Here is a 17130-nt window from a genome sequence, read left to right on the forward strand (position 1 = left end):
TTGACGGTCGCACGGCTTTGTAGGCTTTCCATGCGGCCATACAAGCTGCAGCCGTTTTTGTAATTAAAAATGGATTAACAAACGCTTTTATGGTTTATGACTGTACAGTTTTGCAGGAAAGCCTACAAAGCCGTGCGACCGTCAATCAATTTTAATGAATCGAAAAAAACAGCCAAGGTCGGGCTGTGTGACTCCGACACCCACTGACTGCCACATCTGGCCCGACCCTCATAAAAAAGGAAGCACAGTGTATTAAAATGCCCATACTTAGATGCCTATACCTATACCTATCTTTTTGAATGATGCCCCAATAAGAGAGCCCTTCTGTTCTTTATGCAGTCTGCATGATCGACCGGTCTTCCCTGGGGGCGGCACATCGGGCACATGATGCTCATAGACGCGCTGGGCTTCAGTGTACTGCCATCTAGAGACCTGTGACAATGTCTAAGGAGCAAATGTTTAACACAACACTCACCAAGGTCTTCCCATCAGCCGGCCGCGGCGGCTCTACTGGACTCATCTTACGACTGATAGACAGCAATCTCTCAATGCTGGGGGGGGGGGGAGACAAACCAACACAGAAGTTATAAGCTGCAATACTTTTTCATCGTTATTTAAATAAAAAATAAAATAAAAAAAAGAGATAAAAAAAAATAAAAAATACGTTTTTCTGCCGTTGGCTTACTCGGCTGCTTCTGGGCGAGGCAGAGAACTACAGACTTAGGGCTCGTTCACACGAACGTATTTTGCGCTCCGTATACGGGCCATTTCCTGCGTTCCGTATACGGAACCATTCACTTCAATGGGTCCGCAAAAGATGCAGACAGCACTCTGTGTGCTGTCCGCATCTGTTGCTCCGTTCCGTGGCCCCGCAAAAATCATGAGTCCTGTCCTATTCTTGTCCGTTTTGCGGACAAGAATAGGCATTTCTATAATGGGTCTCCTGTTCCGTTCCGAAAATTGCGGAAGGCACGCGGGCGGCGGCCGTTTTTTTGCGGACCGCAAAAAAACGCCACAGTCGTGTGAACGAGCCCTTACAGGGACAAGCGCTACAGCAATACTGTTAGTTCTGCAGATGCCAGCAGCCACAGGCAAGGAAGCCATCACAGGCTGATCGCCCAGAACGCTGGGCAGACTTGGCGTGGAGGAACTAGATGAATGTTATTAGATGTCAAGCCTAATAAAGCGTCCACCCAAGTAGTCAGTTCTAACCTGAACAAAAGCTCTTTAAGGGTCCATTCACACGTCCGTAGTGTATTGCGGATCCGCAATACACCCGGCCGGCACCCCCCATAGAACTGCCTATTCTAGTCCGAGGACATGTTCTATTTTTTGCGGAGCTGCGGCCCGGAAGTTCGGGGCCGAAGCCCAAAAGTTCGGGGCCGCGGCACGGAAATGCGGATGCGGACAAGAGAATGAATGGGTCTGCACCCATTCCACAAAATTGCGGAACGGATGTGGACCCATTTGCGAACATGTGAATGGAGCCTTAAGGTGCATTATCACAACAGTTAAAGGGGTTTTCCAAGACTCATATACTGATGACCTGTCCTCTGCATAGGTCATCAGTATCTGATCAGTGGGGGTCTGACACCCGGGACCCTGCTGATCAGCAGTTTGAGAAGGCACCGCCTTCTCTCAGCTCACCAAGCACAGTGCCGTACATTATATAGCGGTTGTGCTGGGTTATGCGCTCAGCATCCATTCACTTCAATGGGTCTAAGCTGCGTCTAGGCCATGTGACCAATAAACGACATCACTGGCCTAGGAAAAGCAGGGAGAAGCCTGCGGCGCTACTGCAAGTGCCAGTGCCTTCTAAAACAGCTGATAGACGGGGGTCCTGGTTGTCGGACCCCCACCGATCAGATACTGGTGACCTATCCAGAGGATAAGTCATCAGTATAAGGCCTCATGCACACGAACGTATTTCCTTTCTGTGTCCGCTCCGTTTCTTTTTGGTGGACTGTATACTGAACCATTTGTTTCAATGGGTCTGCAAAAAAAAAAACGGAAGTTACTCCATGTGCATTCCGTTTCCGTATGTCCGTATCGCAAAAAAATAGAACATGTCCTATTATTGTCCACATTATGGACAAGGATAGGACTGTTCTAATAGGGGCCATCTCTTAGGTTCTGCAAAATACGGAATGCACACGGACGTCATCCATATTTCTTGCGGATCCGTTTTTTGCGGACTGCGAAATACATACGGTCATGTGCATGAGTCCTAAATGTCTCTGAAAACACCTTTAAAAAACAGCCAGCCTTTTTACTTTTTTTTTCTTAAAGCGAACCTTTCACCTGCATTTCACTTAATAAACTATCAAAAGTACCTTATAGATCATCCTCATTGTGTTATCATACATTCTTGTCCCGCTTTTCTGTCATGTATATGAATGAAAAAATCGCCTTATAAAGTACTCTTCTCCAGCTCCACAAGTCACGTTAGAAGTCAAGGGGGTAGCCCTACCCTCACTCCAGGCTGTAACTCCCCTGCCCTAATCCCGCCTCTATGCAGTCTAATTGACACCCAGCTCAGTCGCCGGGACCGTGCTTGTACAGGCGGCGCATGCGCCGTCGGACTCAAGCGCGATCCTGTAACTGAATCGCGCATGCGCCGTCCCTGATGCCTGCCTGTCTTCTCTTCCTCACGCGCGCGCCCCGATCTTCACGCTCCATGCGTCCACGTGATCACTGTTGACTTGCCGCAGATAGCAAGCCAGTGATCATCTGGAGCATTGTTATCATATTCAGCAGGTATTATATGTCAAAAACTCTGCATATTTCATGGGGCTATCTATATATACATAGATATACACATGTGACAAACCCAGATTTAATTAGATGGCTATCTTGAAGACAGGCAGGCATCGGGGACGGCGCATGCGCGATTCAGTTACAGGATCGCGCTTGAGTCCGACGGCGCATGCGCCGCCTGTACAAGCGCGGTCCCGGCGACTGAGCTGGGTGTCAATTAGACTGCATAGAGGCCGGGTTAGGGCAGGGTAGTTACAGCCTGGAGTGAGGGAAGGGCTACCCCCTTGACTTCTAACGTGACTTGTGGAGCTGGAGAAGAGTACTTTATAAGGCGATTTTTTCATGCATATACATGGCAGAAAAGCGGGACAAGACCGTGTGCTAACACAATGAGGATGATCTTTAAGGTACTTTTGATAGTTTATTAAGTGAAATGCAGGTGAAAGGTTCGCTTTAAACACGATCGTTTTCAGAACCATTGCAGTCTATGGGGCTATTCACATGGCTTTTTTTTTTCTTTTTAACGGCTGGTGAAGAGCGTCTGTCAAAAAACAGAACGCGACATATTTTTGGCTGTTTTGATGGCCAAACAAACTCCATTGAAAATAATGGACCTGTTTGTACAGTAGAGCACCCGTCTAATGGCCATCAGAAACGAGTACATGAAGGACCTCACCACAGGCACTCATGGGAACGCTCGCTCTGCAATGGAGGCAGTAGGACCTTACGCTCCCAGCATCAAGACATCACATGATCACACGTCAGGTCCTGCTGCCTCCAGTGAGGAGCTGGCGCTCTTGTTTTTGGTGAAGTTTTTTTTTTTTTTTAACGAACTGTCGGCACTAGTGGGTATTGGGGGGAGAGGGGGGGGAGTGTTTGGGCGGCGGATGTTGGGTGTATCATATAAATGGGAGCACAAAGGGGAAACACTATACATATTGAGGGGTCTTGGGGGTCATATCTACAAAGGGCTCTGATGGGGGCATTACTGAGGGTGCATTATTTAAAATGGGGGCACTAGAGTGGAGGGGCCATTAAATGTCCTGAGGGCACTATGGAGGATGGGGCATAATATATACTGAGGACACTGGTTTTAGAAAAAAGCCAATTAAATTCATCCGTTTTTACAGATGTTAAAAACGGATGCAAAATGGACAGACATACGCTGATGCACAATGGCCCTGAAAAACGGACAGCTGTCGTGTGAAAGTACCCTCGTGCGTGACACACATCGATAACAAGTAATAATGACCAAATATTATCAAAGTACCAGAAGCATCATTTATTAGGGGCTGAGAAATGATGGCAAACAAGGAACAACCATGGCCTGAGACCAAATATTGGGGAGGAGTGTGAAGCTTGCGTCAAAAGTTTTTTTGGGCATTTTTCGCAGCTTTTTTTAAGCTCCAGACGGTTCATGTCTATAGGAAATATTAAACTCAGGACAAGCATTGATTTTTTTTTTTTGTCGTGGTGATTTTTCACCCTTGCGGTGTGTTTTTTGGGTCAATGATATTTTTTTAATCACAGTGTGCTCGGCGCTTGGCGTTTATTTCATATGCACATCCATTCTTTTTTTTTTTTTAAGTTGTGTGCAAAGTGGCATTTCTGCATGGAGCTTTTTGTACCAATATATTTTCCCTGTACAAATTTTCATATTAAAAAATTCAAGAAAAAAATGCCAGGTGGTAAAACACACTTTATAAGCAAAGCCTCAAAAAACACCTGAAAGTGAATCTGTCACCCGTGACCTCTAAGGATACTTTCACACTAGCGTCTTTGCTTTCCGCTATTGATCGGTTTTAGGCTACTTTCACACCTGCGTTCAGGTGTCCGCTCGTGAGCTCCGTTTGAAGGCTCTCACAAGCGGCCCCGAACGCAGCCGTCCAGCCCTAATGCATTCTGAGTGGACGCGGATCCACTGAGAATGCATCAGTCTGGCAGCGTTCAGCCTCCGCTCAGTGAGCGGACACCTGAACGCTGCTTGCAGCGTTCGGGTGTCCGCCTGGCCGTGCGGAGGCAAGCGGATCCGTCCAGACTTACAATGGAAGTCAATGGGGACGGATCCGCTTGAAGATGACACCATATGGCTCAATCTTCAAGCGGATCCGTCCCCCATTGACTTTCAATGTAAAGTCTGGACGGATCCGCTCAGGCTACTTTCACACTTAGAAACTTTTGTAAGTTATAATGCAGATGGATCCGTTCTGAACGGATGCGAACGTCTGCATTATAGGAGCGGATCCGTCTGATGAAACCTCAGACGGTCCCGCTCCGAACGCTAGTGTGAAAGTAGCCTTATCCTGATACATTCTGAACGGAGATGCATCAGTTCAGTCCCTCTTGCGTATTTTGGACGGAGCTGTGAGGAGCGTTGCTATTGGTTATTGCAGGCACAGGCAGATCGCATACAAAACTGAGTGAACCTGTGTCTGATCAGAAAAACTAAAGCGTCACTGAAACCAATGTAAGTCAATGGTGATGGATCAATTTTTTCTTAGGAGCCTAAGGCCCCTTTCACATGAGCGAGTATTCTGCGCGGGTGCAATGCGTGATGCGAACACATTGCGCCCGCACTGAATCCGGGCCTATTCATTTCAATGGGTCCGTGTACGTGAGCGTTGTTGGTTTTCACACATCACTTGTGCGTTGCGTGAAAATTGTAGCATGTTCTATATTCTGCGATTTTCACGCATTCCCAATACCGGAAACGCACGTGTGAACGTAGCCTTATTTTGTTCATTTGATAGGATTTAGGAGAAAAAAGGAAAAAAGTCGAAACCCCAAACGATTGCAGACCCACGGCTGGCGGAACCCCAATGTACAGCAGAAAACCCACAAAATACTGTTAGGTCATTGACATAAAAAGTGCAGGACTGTATCACAAAACGCACAGTGTGAACCCAGCCTATAGCTTTTACAAGAAACGAGAGTGAATTTCCCATATGAGGCAACCACCCCCCTCCAACAAGCCAGGATGGAATCTACTCTATAACTAGACGAACTAAAAGTCTCAGCATGCCAGACTTGCAAGCATAAACAACCAAATGTGATGTCACGTGCGCGCCCATTACATACCGCTCAATGAGTACGGGAACCTGTGAGGACTGGCGGCGGGGAGGACGCATGCGCAGTCATCACAGCGCCGCTCCCAGGAGGAGCCTGATGATGACGTCACGGGCAGACTTCCCGGAGTCAGACGGCTGCTGCGCCCAGTCAGTGTGTGCTATATCAGGTATAGGACTGGTGGAACTACAACTCCCAGCAATGCCTAGAAAGACACACAGTAGTCAGACTCCTGGTAGAGGAGGGCATGCTGGTACTTGTGGTTTCTCAGCGGTTGGTTATTGTGGACTGATGGGTGTTTGCCTCACATTTGTGCTTCTTGCTCTTCATTTGGAGCCTTGGCATCGGACGCCATGCGGAATATTGGGTTTAGGGCTCGTGCACACGAATGTATTTTCTTTCTGTTCCGTTTTTTTTTTTTTTTTTTTTTTGCGGATGGTATGCGGAACCATTCACTTCAATGGGTCCGCAAAAAAAAACGAAGTTAAACGTTTGCATTCCGTTTCCGTATTTCCATTCCGCCAATTTTTTTTTAAAATAGAACATATCCTATTATTGTCCGCATTCCGGACAAGGATAGTACTGTTCTATTAAGGGCTAGCTGTAACGTTTTGCAAAATATGGAATGCATACGGACGTCATCTGTATTTTTTGTGGACAGCATGAGGCCTAAGCCAAGCAATAGCTGGTATAGTCCGAGAAGTGTCTGTTCCTGCACCAGATTTCTCATCCAGCCCGAGCCCCTGTGATGGATCAGGTCTGGACAGTGGGGCACATATTGGCATTAGGGCTCGTTCACACGGAACGTATGGGTTCTGTTACCGCATATGCGGATCTGCAATAAACGGACACCGTTTCGTGTGTATTCCGCATCACGGATGCGGGCCCATTCACTTGAATGGGTCCGCAAATCAAGAGATGCAGAGCGGTGTGGAATGGAAGCACTACGGGGTGCTTCTGTGGGGTTCCGTTCCGCACAAAGATAGAACATGTCTCATCTTTTTGCGGAACGGAGGGTCTGGATCCGTCCCGGAGGCCTCACGGACGTTTTCCATGCATTGCGGATTGCAAATTGCGGCCCCAATGCACGGAACGGAACCCATGCGTTCTTATGAACAAGCCCTTTAGTCAGACCTCTAGTGGTTCTTTATCAGTACGACGGGTTCATATTCACTAAGACTCGTCTAATTTGTATCCACATGAAAATGTGGCACAAGTGAGCTGAAATTAGGCGAATGTCTCCATAGTTTTTAGCCAAAATGTGGCGCAACTCACCACTCAAAACAGACGCAGAAAAGTACGCCAGCCCTGGAGTGGAGTAGAAATTAGACTGTTCTTACAACTAGAGCCTAAGGCCCCTTTCAGACGAGCGAGTATTCTGCTTGGGTGCAATGCGTGATGCGAACGCATTGCGCCCGCACTGAGTCCGGACCCTTTCATTTCAATGGGTCTGTGTACATGAGCGTTTTTTTTCACGCATCAGTCCTGCATTGCGTGAAAAACGCAGCATGTTCTATATTCAGCGTTTTTCACGCAATGCTGGCCCCATAGAAGTGAATGGGGCTGGATAAAAATCGCATCCGCAAGCCAGTGCGGATGTAATGCGTTTTTCACGGATGGTTGCTAAGAGATGTTGTTTGTATACCTTCAGTTTTTTATCACACGCGTGCAAAACGTGATAAAAACTGAACGTGATTGCACACAAAACTGAATCAACTTGCTTGTGAAATCGCACATTTTTCACTGAACGCATCCAGACCTAATCCGCTCACGCTCGTCTGCAAGGGGCCTGATTCACATGTCAGTGATTTCCATCAGTTATTTTGAGCCAAAACCAGGATTGGCGCCTCCACAGACATGAGGTATAAGGGAAAGATCTGCACCTGTTCTGTGTTTAGAGCCGCACCTGGTTTTGTCTCACAATCACCGATGGAAATCACTGACGTGTAAATGAGGCATAAAACTTCATTCACACGTCTGTGTCCGTGCTCAAATCCGTGAGCAGGTGGTCAGCGATGCATCCGTGTTGGGTCCGTGTGTCCGTTTTTTGCTGGCCATGTTGCATCCGTGTTTCACTGATAGTGAACAGCTGAAAAATAAAATTAAAAAAAAGGATCCTGTTGCGTCAGTTGTCATCCATTTGAGCTATTTCTGTCTGAGATCCGTTTTTTTTAGATGAAAAAAAGTCCTGCAAGCAAAAAATGGATCCGCAAAAAATACAGACGACGTTCGTGTGCATTCAGTTTTTTGCAGAACGGAACAGCCGGCCCCTGATAGAACAGTACGAATAATAGGACATGTTCTATCTTTGAACGGAAATACGGAAACGGAAGGCATACGGAGTACCTTACGTTTATTTGCAGATCCTTTGAAATGAATGGTTCCGTATATGTAACGCAAAAAAACGGAACGGAAACAGAAAAAAAAAAAGTTTGTGTGCGAGGCCTTAGGGCTCATGCACACAAACTTATTCTGTTTCCGTGTCCTTTCCATTTTTTTGCGACCTGTATGCGGTACTATTCACTTCAATGGGGCCGCAAAAAAAATGGAAATAACGGACAAGGACAGGACTGTTCTATTAGGGGCCACCTGTTCCGTTCCACAATATACGGTATGCACATGGACGTTGTTCGTATTTTTTGCGGATCATTGTTTTGCGGACCGCAAAATACATACGGTCATGTGCATGAGCCCTTAAACAGCATTTTTATTCCTAAAACCAGACGCAAACACTATAGTAAATATGCCCTAGTATGTCTAATCTTACTCCATCTGTAGGATTAGTAAATCTGAGCCATTGTATTTTACCCCTAGCATTTTTTATGGCATTTCTCCCATATAGGCCTCTTTCACACGGGCGTCATGTTTTTGGCCCGGATAAGATGCGGGTGTGTCGCGGGAAAATGCGCGATTTTTCCACGCGAGTGCATAACATTGTAATGCGTTTTGCACGCGCGTGAGAAAAATCGGCATGTTTGGTACCCATGTAGGTGTTCTGTAGATTGTATTATTTTCCCTTATAACATGGTTATAAGGGAAAATAATAGCATTCTTAATACAGAATACATAGTACAATAGGGCTGGAGGGGTTAAAAAAAAAAAAAAATAATGTAACTCGCCTTAATCCACTTGTTCGCGCAGCCGACATCTCTTCTGTGATGGATCGTGTGATGGACCATGTGATGAGCTTAGTGACGTCACCACAGGTCCTTTTCCTGTGCACAGCAAAGATGAAGACAGAAGAGAAGCCGGCTGCGCGAACAAGTGGATTAAGGTGAGTTAAAATTTTTTATTTTTTTTAACCCCTCCAGCCCTATTGTACTAAGCATTCTGTATTAATAATGATCGGGTCCCCATCCCAATCGTCTCCTAGCAACGATGCGTGAAAATCGCACCGCATCCGCACTTGCTTGCGATTTTCACGCAGGCCCTATTCACTTCTATGGGGCCTGCGTTGCGTGAAAAACTCACAAAATAGAGCTTGCTGCGATTTTCACGCAACGCACAAGTGATGCGTGAAAATCACCGCCCATGTGCTCAGCCCCATAGAAATGAATGGGTCCGGATTCAGTGCGGGTGCAATGCGTTCACCTCAAGGCATTAATCCGGATCCGGCCTTAAGCTAAACGTCGTTTCGGCGCATTACCAGATCCGACGTTTACCTTTTTCTGAATGGTTACCATGGCTGCCGGGACGCTAAAGTCCTGTTAGCCATGGTAAAGTGTAGCGGGGAGCAGCATACTTGCCGTCCGTGCGGCTCCCCGGGCGCTCCAGAGTGACGTCAGGGCGCCCCACGCGCATGGGTGACGTGATCGCATGGATCGCGTCATCCATGCGCATGGGGCGCCCTGACGTCATTCTGGAGCGCCCCGGGAGCCGCACGGACGGTAAGTATACTGCTCCCCCGCTCCCCCCTACTACTATGGCAACCAGGACTTTAATAGCGTCCTGGGTGCCATAGTAACACTGAACGCAGTTTGAAGACGGATCCGTCTTCAAATGCTTTCAGTTCACTTGCGGTGTTACGGATCCGGCGGGCACCTCCGGCAAATGGAGTGCACGACGGATCCGGACAACGCAAGTGTGAAAGAGGCCTAAGAGGATATCCACTATATTGTGACAGGAACGCCGGGCTGCTATGGAGGTCCACACTTCATGTACCTCTACAGGCCAATATGATCATGGCCTTCCTTCTCATGGCGCACATACCAGCTGCATGGACTGCCTCTACGGAATGCACTGCATTGTCTTGCAACCTGGTGTAAATATAGTATTAGGCTAGGGCTACACGGTAACATTTGTCACGCGACATAAGCAGCGCAACTACATCGCACCAATGTCACACGAAATTTATCGTAATGATAGTCTATCTTGTCGCACTGCAACAGTCACACAAAAATCCTACTTGGATGGATTTTTTGTGACTGTGCTGGTTTAGTTGCAGTGAGACACCGTAGACTATTATTACAATAAATGTTGCTCGACACATGTTACTGTGTATCCCTGGCCTTAAGATCTTGTACGTAAGTTTTTATTAGAGACAACAGACGGATATAATAAGTAACTTTATAACTAAAAGCGTAAATGTTACAAAAAATTGGTGGCTCTGTCCTAAATAAGGTGACAAATGTGCAGCGCATTGATGTTACCAGCGGAGTCTGTTCCACTTCCTCGCAGCAATAATGTGTTTATTCGGTCTGCTGTCACATCAAAGCATCGACCTGCTCCCTAATTACTCATTAGCCTTTGTGAGGTCTGTGTCCACGTCATTCGCAGGGTTAAACGAAAGCCTTCATTTTCCTTTCTATTACTAATTAGGTAAAGGTTGACACTTCCCATAGTGTATAAACATCTTTGCATCATCCTTTTGTTTACCACGCTATTTTAAGAGAATGTTCTCTGATTTTAGTACCGCCATCTATGCCAGGGGCGAATGTATAGTTGTATTGGTGTCTTACCTGTGCAATTCGGAGAAGAAATGGGAGTTACATAGAAAATTAAAGGAGTAGTTTCTTCAAAGGTGTGTATGGAAGATTGAGAGAGTCAGACCTCATACACAATTGTACGTGCACTTCGGCTCATAGGATACTGCGCCATATGGAAGCATATTTTATGCCACGTTATGGACTGCTTTTTTTGCTGTAAGGTTCCTTTTCATGGATCTGGTTTTAGAACCTTTCTAGTGCTATTAGGTGACAATTCAATATATATATATATATATATACACTCACCTAAAGAATTATTAGGAACACCATACTAATACGGTGTTGGACCCCCTTTTGCCTTCAGAACTGCCTTAATTCTACGTGGCATTGATTCAACAAGGTGCTGATAGCATTCTTTAGAAATGTTGGCCCATATTGATAGGATAGCATCTTGCAGTTGATGGAGATTTGAGGGATGCACATCCAGGGCACGAAGCTCCCGTTCCACCACATCCCAAAGATTCTCTATTGGGTTGAGATCTGGTGACTGTGGGGGCCATTTTAGTACAGTGAACTCATTGTCATGTTCAAGAAACCAATTTGAAATGATTCGAGCTTTGTGACATGGTGCATTATCCTGCTGGAAGTAGCCATTAGAGGATGGGTACATGGTGGTCATGAAGGGATGGACATGGTCAGAAACAATGCTCAGGTAGCCCGTGGCATTTAAACGATGCCCAATTGGCACTAAGGGGCCTAAAGTGTTCCCAGAAAACATCCCCCACACCATTACACCACCACCACCAGTAACAAGGCATGATGGATACATGTTCTCACTCTGTTTACGCCAAATTCGGACTCTACCGTTTGAATGTCTCAACAGAAATCGAGACTCATCAGAGCAGGCAACATTTTTCCAGTCTTCAACAGTCCAATTTTGGTGAGCTCGTGCAAATTGTAGCCTCTTTTTCCTATTTGTAGTGGAGATGAGTGGTACCCGGTGGGGTCTTCTGCTGTTGTAGCCCATCTGCCTCAAGGTTGTGCGTGTTGTGGCTTCACAAATGCTTTGCTGCATACCTCGGTTGTAATGAGTGATTATTTCAGTCAACGTTGCTCTTCTATCAGCGTGAATCAGTCGGCCCATTCTCCTCTGACCTCTTTTATCCACAAGGCATTTTTGCCCACAGGACTGCCGCATACTGGATGTTTTTCCCTTTTCACACCATTCTTTGTAAACCCTAGAAATGGTTGTGCGTGAAAATCCCAGTAACTGAGCAGATTGTGAAATACTCAGACCGGCCCGTCTGGCACCAACAACCATGCCACACTCAAAATTGCTTAAATCACCTTTCTTTCCCATTCTGACATTCAATTTGGAGTTCAGGAGATTGTCTTGACCAGGACCACATCCCTAAATGCATTGAAGCAATTGCCATGTGATTGGTTGACTAGATAATTGCATTAATGAGAAACAGAACAGGTGTTCCTAATAATTCTTTAGGTGAGTGTGTGTGTGTATATATATATATATATATATATATATATACAGGGAGTGCAGAATTATTAGCCAAATGAGTATTTTGACCACATCATCCTCTTTATGCATGTTGTCTTACTCCAAGCTGTATAGGCTCGAAAGCCTACTACCAATTAAGCATATTAGGTGATGTGCATCTCTGTAATGAGAAGGGGTGTGGTCTAATGACATCAACACCCTATATTAGGTGTGCATAATGGGTCAAAAATGGGTCAAAAGAAGGACTTGACAGGCTCAGAAAAGTCAAAAATAGTGAGATATCTTGCAGAGGAATGCAGCACTCTTAAAATTGCAAAGCTTCTGAAGCGTGATCATCGAACAATCAAGCGTTTCATTCAAAATAGTCAACAGGGTCGCAAGAAGTGTGTGGAAAAACCAAGGCGCAAAATAACTGCCCATGAACTGAGAAAAGTCAAGCGTGCAGCTGCCAAGATGCCACTTGCCACCAGTTTGGCCATATTTCAGAGCTGCAACATCACTGGAGTGCCCAAAAGCACAAGGTGTGCAATACTCTGAGACATGGCCAAGGTAAGAAAGGCTGAAAGACGACCACCACTGAACAAGACACACAAGCTGAAACGTCAAGACTGGGCCAAGAAATATCTCAAGACTGATTTTTCTAAGGTTTTATGGACTGATGAAATGAGAGTGAGTCTTGATGGGCCAGATGGATGGGCCCGTGGCTGGATTGGTAAAGGGCAGAGAGCTCCAGTCCGACTCAGACGCCAGCAAGGTGGAGGTGGAGTACTGGTTTGGGCTGGTATCATCAAAGATGAGCTTGTGGGGCCTTTTCGGGTTGAGGATGGAGTCAAGCTCAACTCCCAGTCCTACTGCCAGTTTCTGGAAGACACCTTCTTCAAGCAGTGGTACAGGAAGAAGTTTGCATCCTTCAAGAAAAACATGATTTTCATGCAGGACAATGCTCCATCACACGCGTCCAAGTACTCCACAGCGTGGCTGGCAAGAAAGGGTATAAAAGAAGAAAATCTAATGACATGGCCTCCTTGTTCACCTGATCTGAACCCCATTGAGAACCTGTGGTCCATCATCAAATGTGAGATTTACAAGGAGGGAAAACAGTACACCTCTCTGAACAGTGTCTGGGAGGCTGTGGTTGCTGCTGCACGCAATGTTGATGGTGAACAGATCAAAACACTGACAGAATCCATGGATGGCAGGCTTTTGAGTGTCCTTGCAAAGAAAGGTGGCTATATTGGTCACTGATTTGTTTTTGTTTTGTTTTTGAATGTCAGAAATGTATATTTGTGAATGTTGAGATGTTATATTGGTTTCACTGGTAAAAATAAATAATTGAAATGGGTATATATTTGTTTTTTGTTAAGTTGCCTAATAATTATGCACAGTAATAGTCACCTGCACACACAGATATCCCCCTAAAATAGCTAAAACTAAAAACAAACTAAAAACTACTTCCAAAAATATTCAGCTTTGATATTAATGAGTTTTTTGGGTTCATTGAGAACATGGTTGTTCAATAATAAAATTAATCCTCAAAAATACAACTTGCCTAATAATTCTGCACTCCCTGTAGTTGCGGAAGTTCAGGGCAGCACTCCTGGTTGTAAGTAATTGGGTGCCAGCGAGGAAAACACTTTACCAAGGTGTATGATGTAAAATAAATAAATGACACCGCAGCACATCCGTTGGTGAAGAAAAAGTGGGATCCTTTATTCACCTATGCAACGTTTCAGTCCGCTTACTGGGACCATTCTCAAGCAGTAATGAGTAGCTCCGCCGTTATTGTTTATCACTTCAAAAATTAGTTTCGGCATGCTTGATGCAAGCGTTTCCATGAGGTGAGTGGGAACATTTCTCCAAGTGGTAAAGACTGCCGCACGAAGGCCATCTACTGTCTGGAACTGTTGTCCATTTTTGTAAACTTCCCTTGCCATCCATCCCCAATGGTTCTCAATTGGATTTAGATCAGGGGAACACGCAGGATGGGCCAAAAGAGTGATGTTATTCTCCTGTAAGAAGTCCCTTGTCCTGCAGGCATTGTGTACTGTAGCGTTGTCCTGTTGAAAAACCCAGTCGTTACCACACAGACGAGGGCCCTCAGTCATGAGGAATGCTCTCTGCAACATCTGGACATAGCCAGCGGCCGTTTGACGCACCTGCACTTCTTGAAGCTCCATTGTTCCACTGAAGGAAAAAGCACCCCAGACCATTATGGCACCCCCTCCACTGTGGCGCGTAGAAAACATGTGGGATCTGCTTGTCATGCCAGTAACGTTGGAAACCATCAGGACCATCAAGGTAAAAAAAAATCTCATCAGAGAATAAAACTTTCTTCCACCTTTGAATGTCCCATGTTTGGTGCTCTCTTGTAAAGTCCAAACGAGCAGTTCTGTGGCGTTCAAGGAGACTAGGTCTTTGAAGACGTTTTTTGTTTTTGAAGCCCTTCAGTTTTAGATGCTGTCTGATGGTTATGGGGCTGCAGTCAGCACCAGTAAGGGCCTTAATTTGGGTTGAGGATCGTCCAGTGTCTTGACGAACAGCCAATTGGATCCTCCGGCTCAGTGCTGATGAAATTTTTGTTCCATAACCATCAGGATCATTTAAGAAGTTCCAAATAACTGTCTTACTGCGTCCCACCTCAGCAGCGATGGCGCGCTGTGAGAGACCCTGCTTATGCAGTTCAACAACCCGACCACATTCAAAAAGGGAGAGTTTTTTTGCCTTTGCCATCACAATGTGTGACTACCTGACATAAAATGACAATGAATCCACATCTTTGCACAGATTTGGCCTTTTAAACGCATGTGGTCCTAAAATTTTGATTAGCTGAAAAACAGCCTGTTTCAGTTTATTCATTGTTTTCATTAAATTGAATGCTCAAAAAATGTTTTGTCTCACTCCCATTTATTCTTGTTGCATGTTGAAGCTCTACTTGTAACCTTGTTAAGATCCAGCCATGCTAAATATGATTTTTTGCCATTTTTCAAGTGGTCTTAAACTTTTGATCAGGACTGTACCTCTCCACCAGGCTAACCAGTTGTTCCAGGTTGCCTGGATCGCCTTGTCCCACCCAGCGCTGTATGGCTCTCGGGGGGGTACGCATGAACCTGTCGACCACGACCCTTTCAACCATCTGAGAAGGGCTCAACTTTTCAGGCTGAAGCCATTTTTTTTACTAGGTGAAGTAAGTCATAGGCTTGTGACCGGGCGGGTCGGGACTCGGAAAACACACACTGATACACCCTGTGCGCTCGTACAAATGTGTTTACCCCCAACCTGGCCAACACCTCACCTTTTAGCCTCTCATAGTCCTTGGCCTCCTTGCGGCTGAGGTCAAAATAGGCCTTTTGTGCATCCCCAACCAAAAAAGGCGCCACTACCTCAGCCCACTGCTCCAATGGCAGCCTCTCCTGCTCTGCGGTTCTTTCGAACACCGCCAGGAATGCCTCTATATCGTCTTCCGGACCCATTTTCCTCAGGGCGGATCGGACTTTGTCCCTGGCGGTAGAAACAGTCAGGGCTGTCGCGGTTGAAACTCCTTGCAGGGATGTTCGCACCGACTCTTGCATGGCTACCAGCTGCTGCATTAGGAGATTGTTTGTCTGCTGCTGTGCACACATAGTCTCCTCATGTCTTTTTTGTTGTAGCTCATTACTTTTCCTCTGAGCCTGCAAAGCCTCTGAGCCTGCAAAAAAGCCTGTTGCTGCTGTAGATTACTCTGAATCAGGTGCTTAATGGCCTCCTCCATCTTGTCAGGACCCATAAAACTTGCAGGCCTGATATGACATGCAGTCCCGCACAACTTTTGCCTCAGGCCTCACTGCAGGAGCCCGCATCTTCCACCATATGTGGGAGTGTGCTCGTGGTAGGCTACGGTAGCGGCGGCAGTATTGAGCCAATCACAGACAGTCTTTGTGATACACTGTGACTTTATTCACACCAAAGGCATAACAGGCAATGTGCAGACCACACAGGGGCGTATCCACATAGAGCATAGAACAAAAAGTCCTTCCATAGCAAACAAACAGCAGGTTTGAGTCGCCTTGTTTCTGTACGGATCACACCGGTCCTGCAGGCTTCTAGGCTACCTGCCTATCTCTCCCTCAGGCCGGAGGCCCTTCGGCTACTGGGACCACAGGTCCCAGGGCTATATTTCAGTTTGTGTTTCGCCCAGTCTCTCCTTGACCAGCACCGACTCTGTCTGTCAAAATCTCCAGCACAGCAAGACACACCCCACCCCCCCATCTTCAGCAGGCTGGGTTCTTCAAAGGCCCAGCTCCACCAAAAACCTGGGCTGGCCGTTGGGAACAGGCACCCACCCTGCTCTTTACCTGTTCCCAGTAAGAACCGGCCTAGACACGCTGCGCCAGCAGCATTCGCCACTATAACCGCAATGATCCGGTTCTTACTCCACCGAGGCCAGGACCTCTGGTGGCACGTATCGTCCATCCATTATTATCCCGGGGACTCTCCTACTATATATATATATATATATATATATATATATATATATAACAGTATCATTTCAATGGTAGGTTTATTGTAACAGTGGCAGATAGCACATCAAAAGGAAAATCGAAAAAATAACTTTAAATAAAAGATAGCAACTGATTTGCATTTCATTGAGTGAAATAAGTATTTGAACCCTCTAACAAAAAAAGACTTAATACTTGGTGGAAAAACCCTTGTTTGCAAGCACAGAGGTCAAACGTTTCTTGTAATTGATGACCAAGTTTGCGCACATTTTAGGAGGAATGTTGGTCCACTCCTCTTTGCAGATCATCTCTAAATCCCTAAGGTTTCGAGGCTGTCTCTGTGCAACTCTGAGCTTGAGCTCCATCCATAGGTTTTCGATTGGATTAAGGT

General features: G+C 46.0%; 1 protein-coding gene across 1 annotated transcript in view; it reads right to left on the bottom strand.

The window, feature by feature from the left end:
- The window catches only part of GPAT2 (glycerol-3-phosphate acyltransferase 2, mitochondrial), an 86942-nt gene extending 86422 nt beyond the window's left edge, over positions 1 to 520 (bottom strand). The window contains exon 1 of the mRNA XM_040415792.1: positions 476 to 520. Coding sequence (XP_040271726.1) covers positions 476 to 520 — 45 coding nt within the window. The remainder of the gene's footprint in view (positions 1 to 475) is intronic.
- Positions 521 to 17130: the final 16610 nt, after the last annotated feature.

The sequence above is a fragment of the Bufo bufo genome, chromosome 1 (genome assembly GCF_905171765.1).
Source record: "Bufo bufo chromosome 1, aBufBuf1.1, whole genome shotgun sequence".
Lineage (NCBI taxonomy): Eukaryota > Metazoa > Chordata > Amphibia > Anura > Bufonidae > Bufo > Bufo bufo.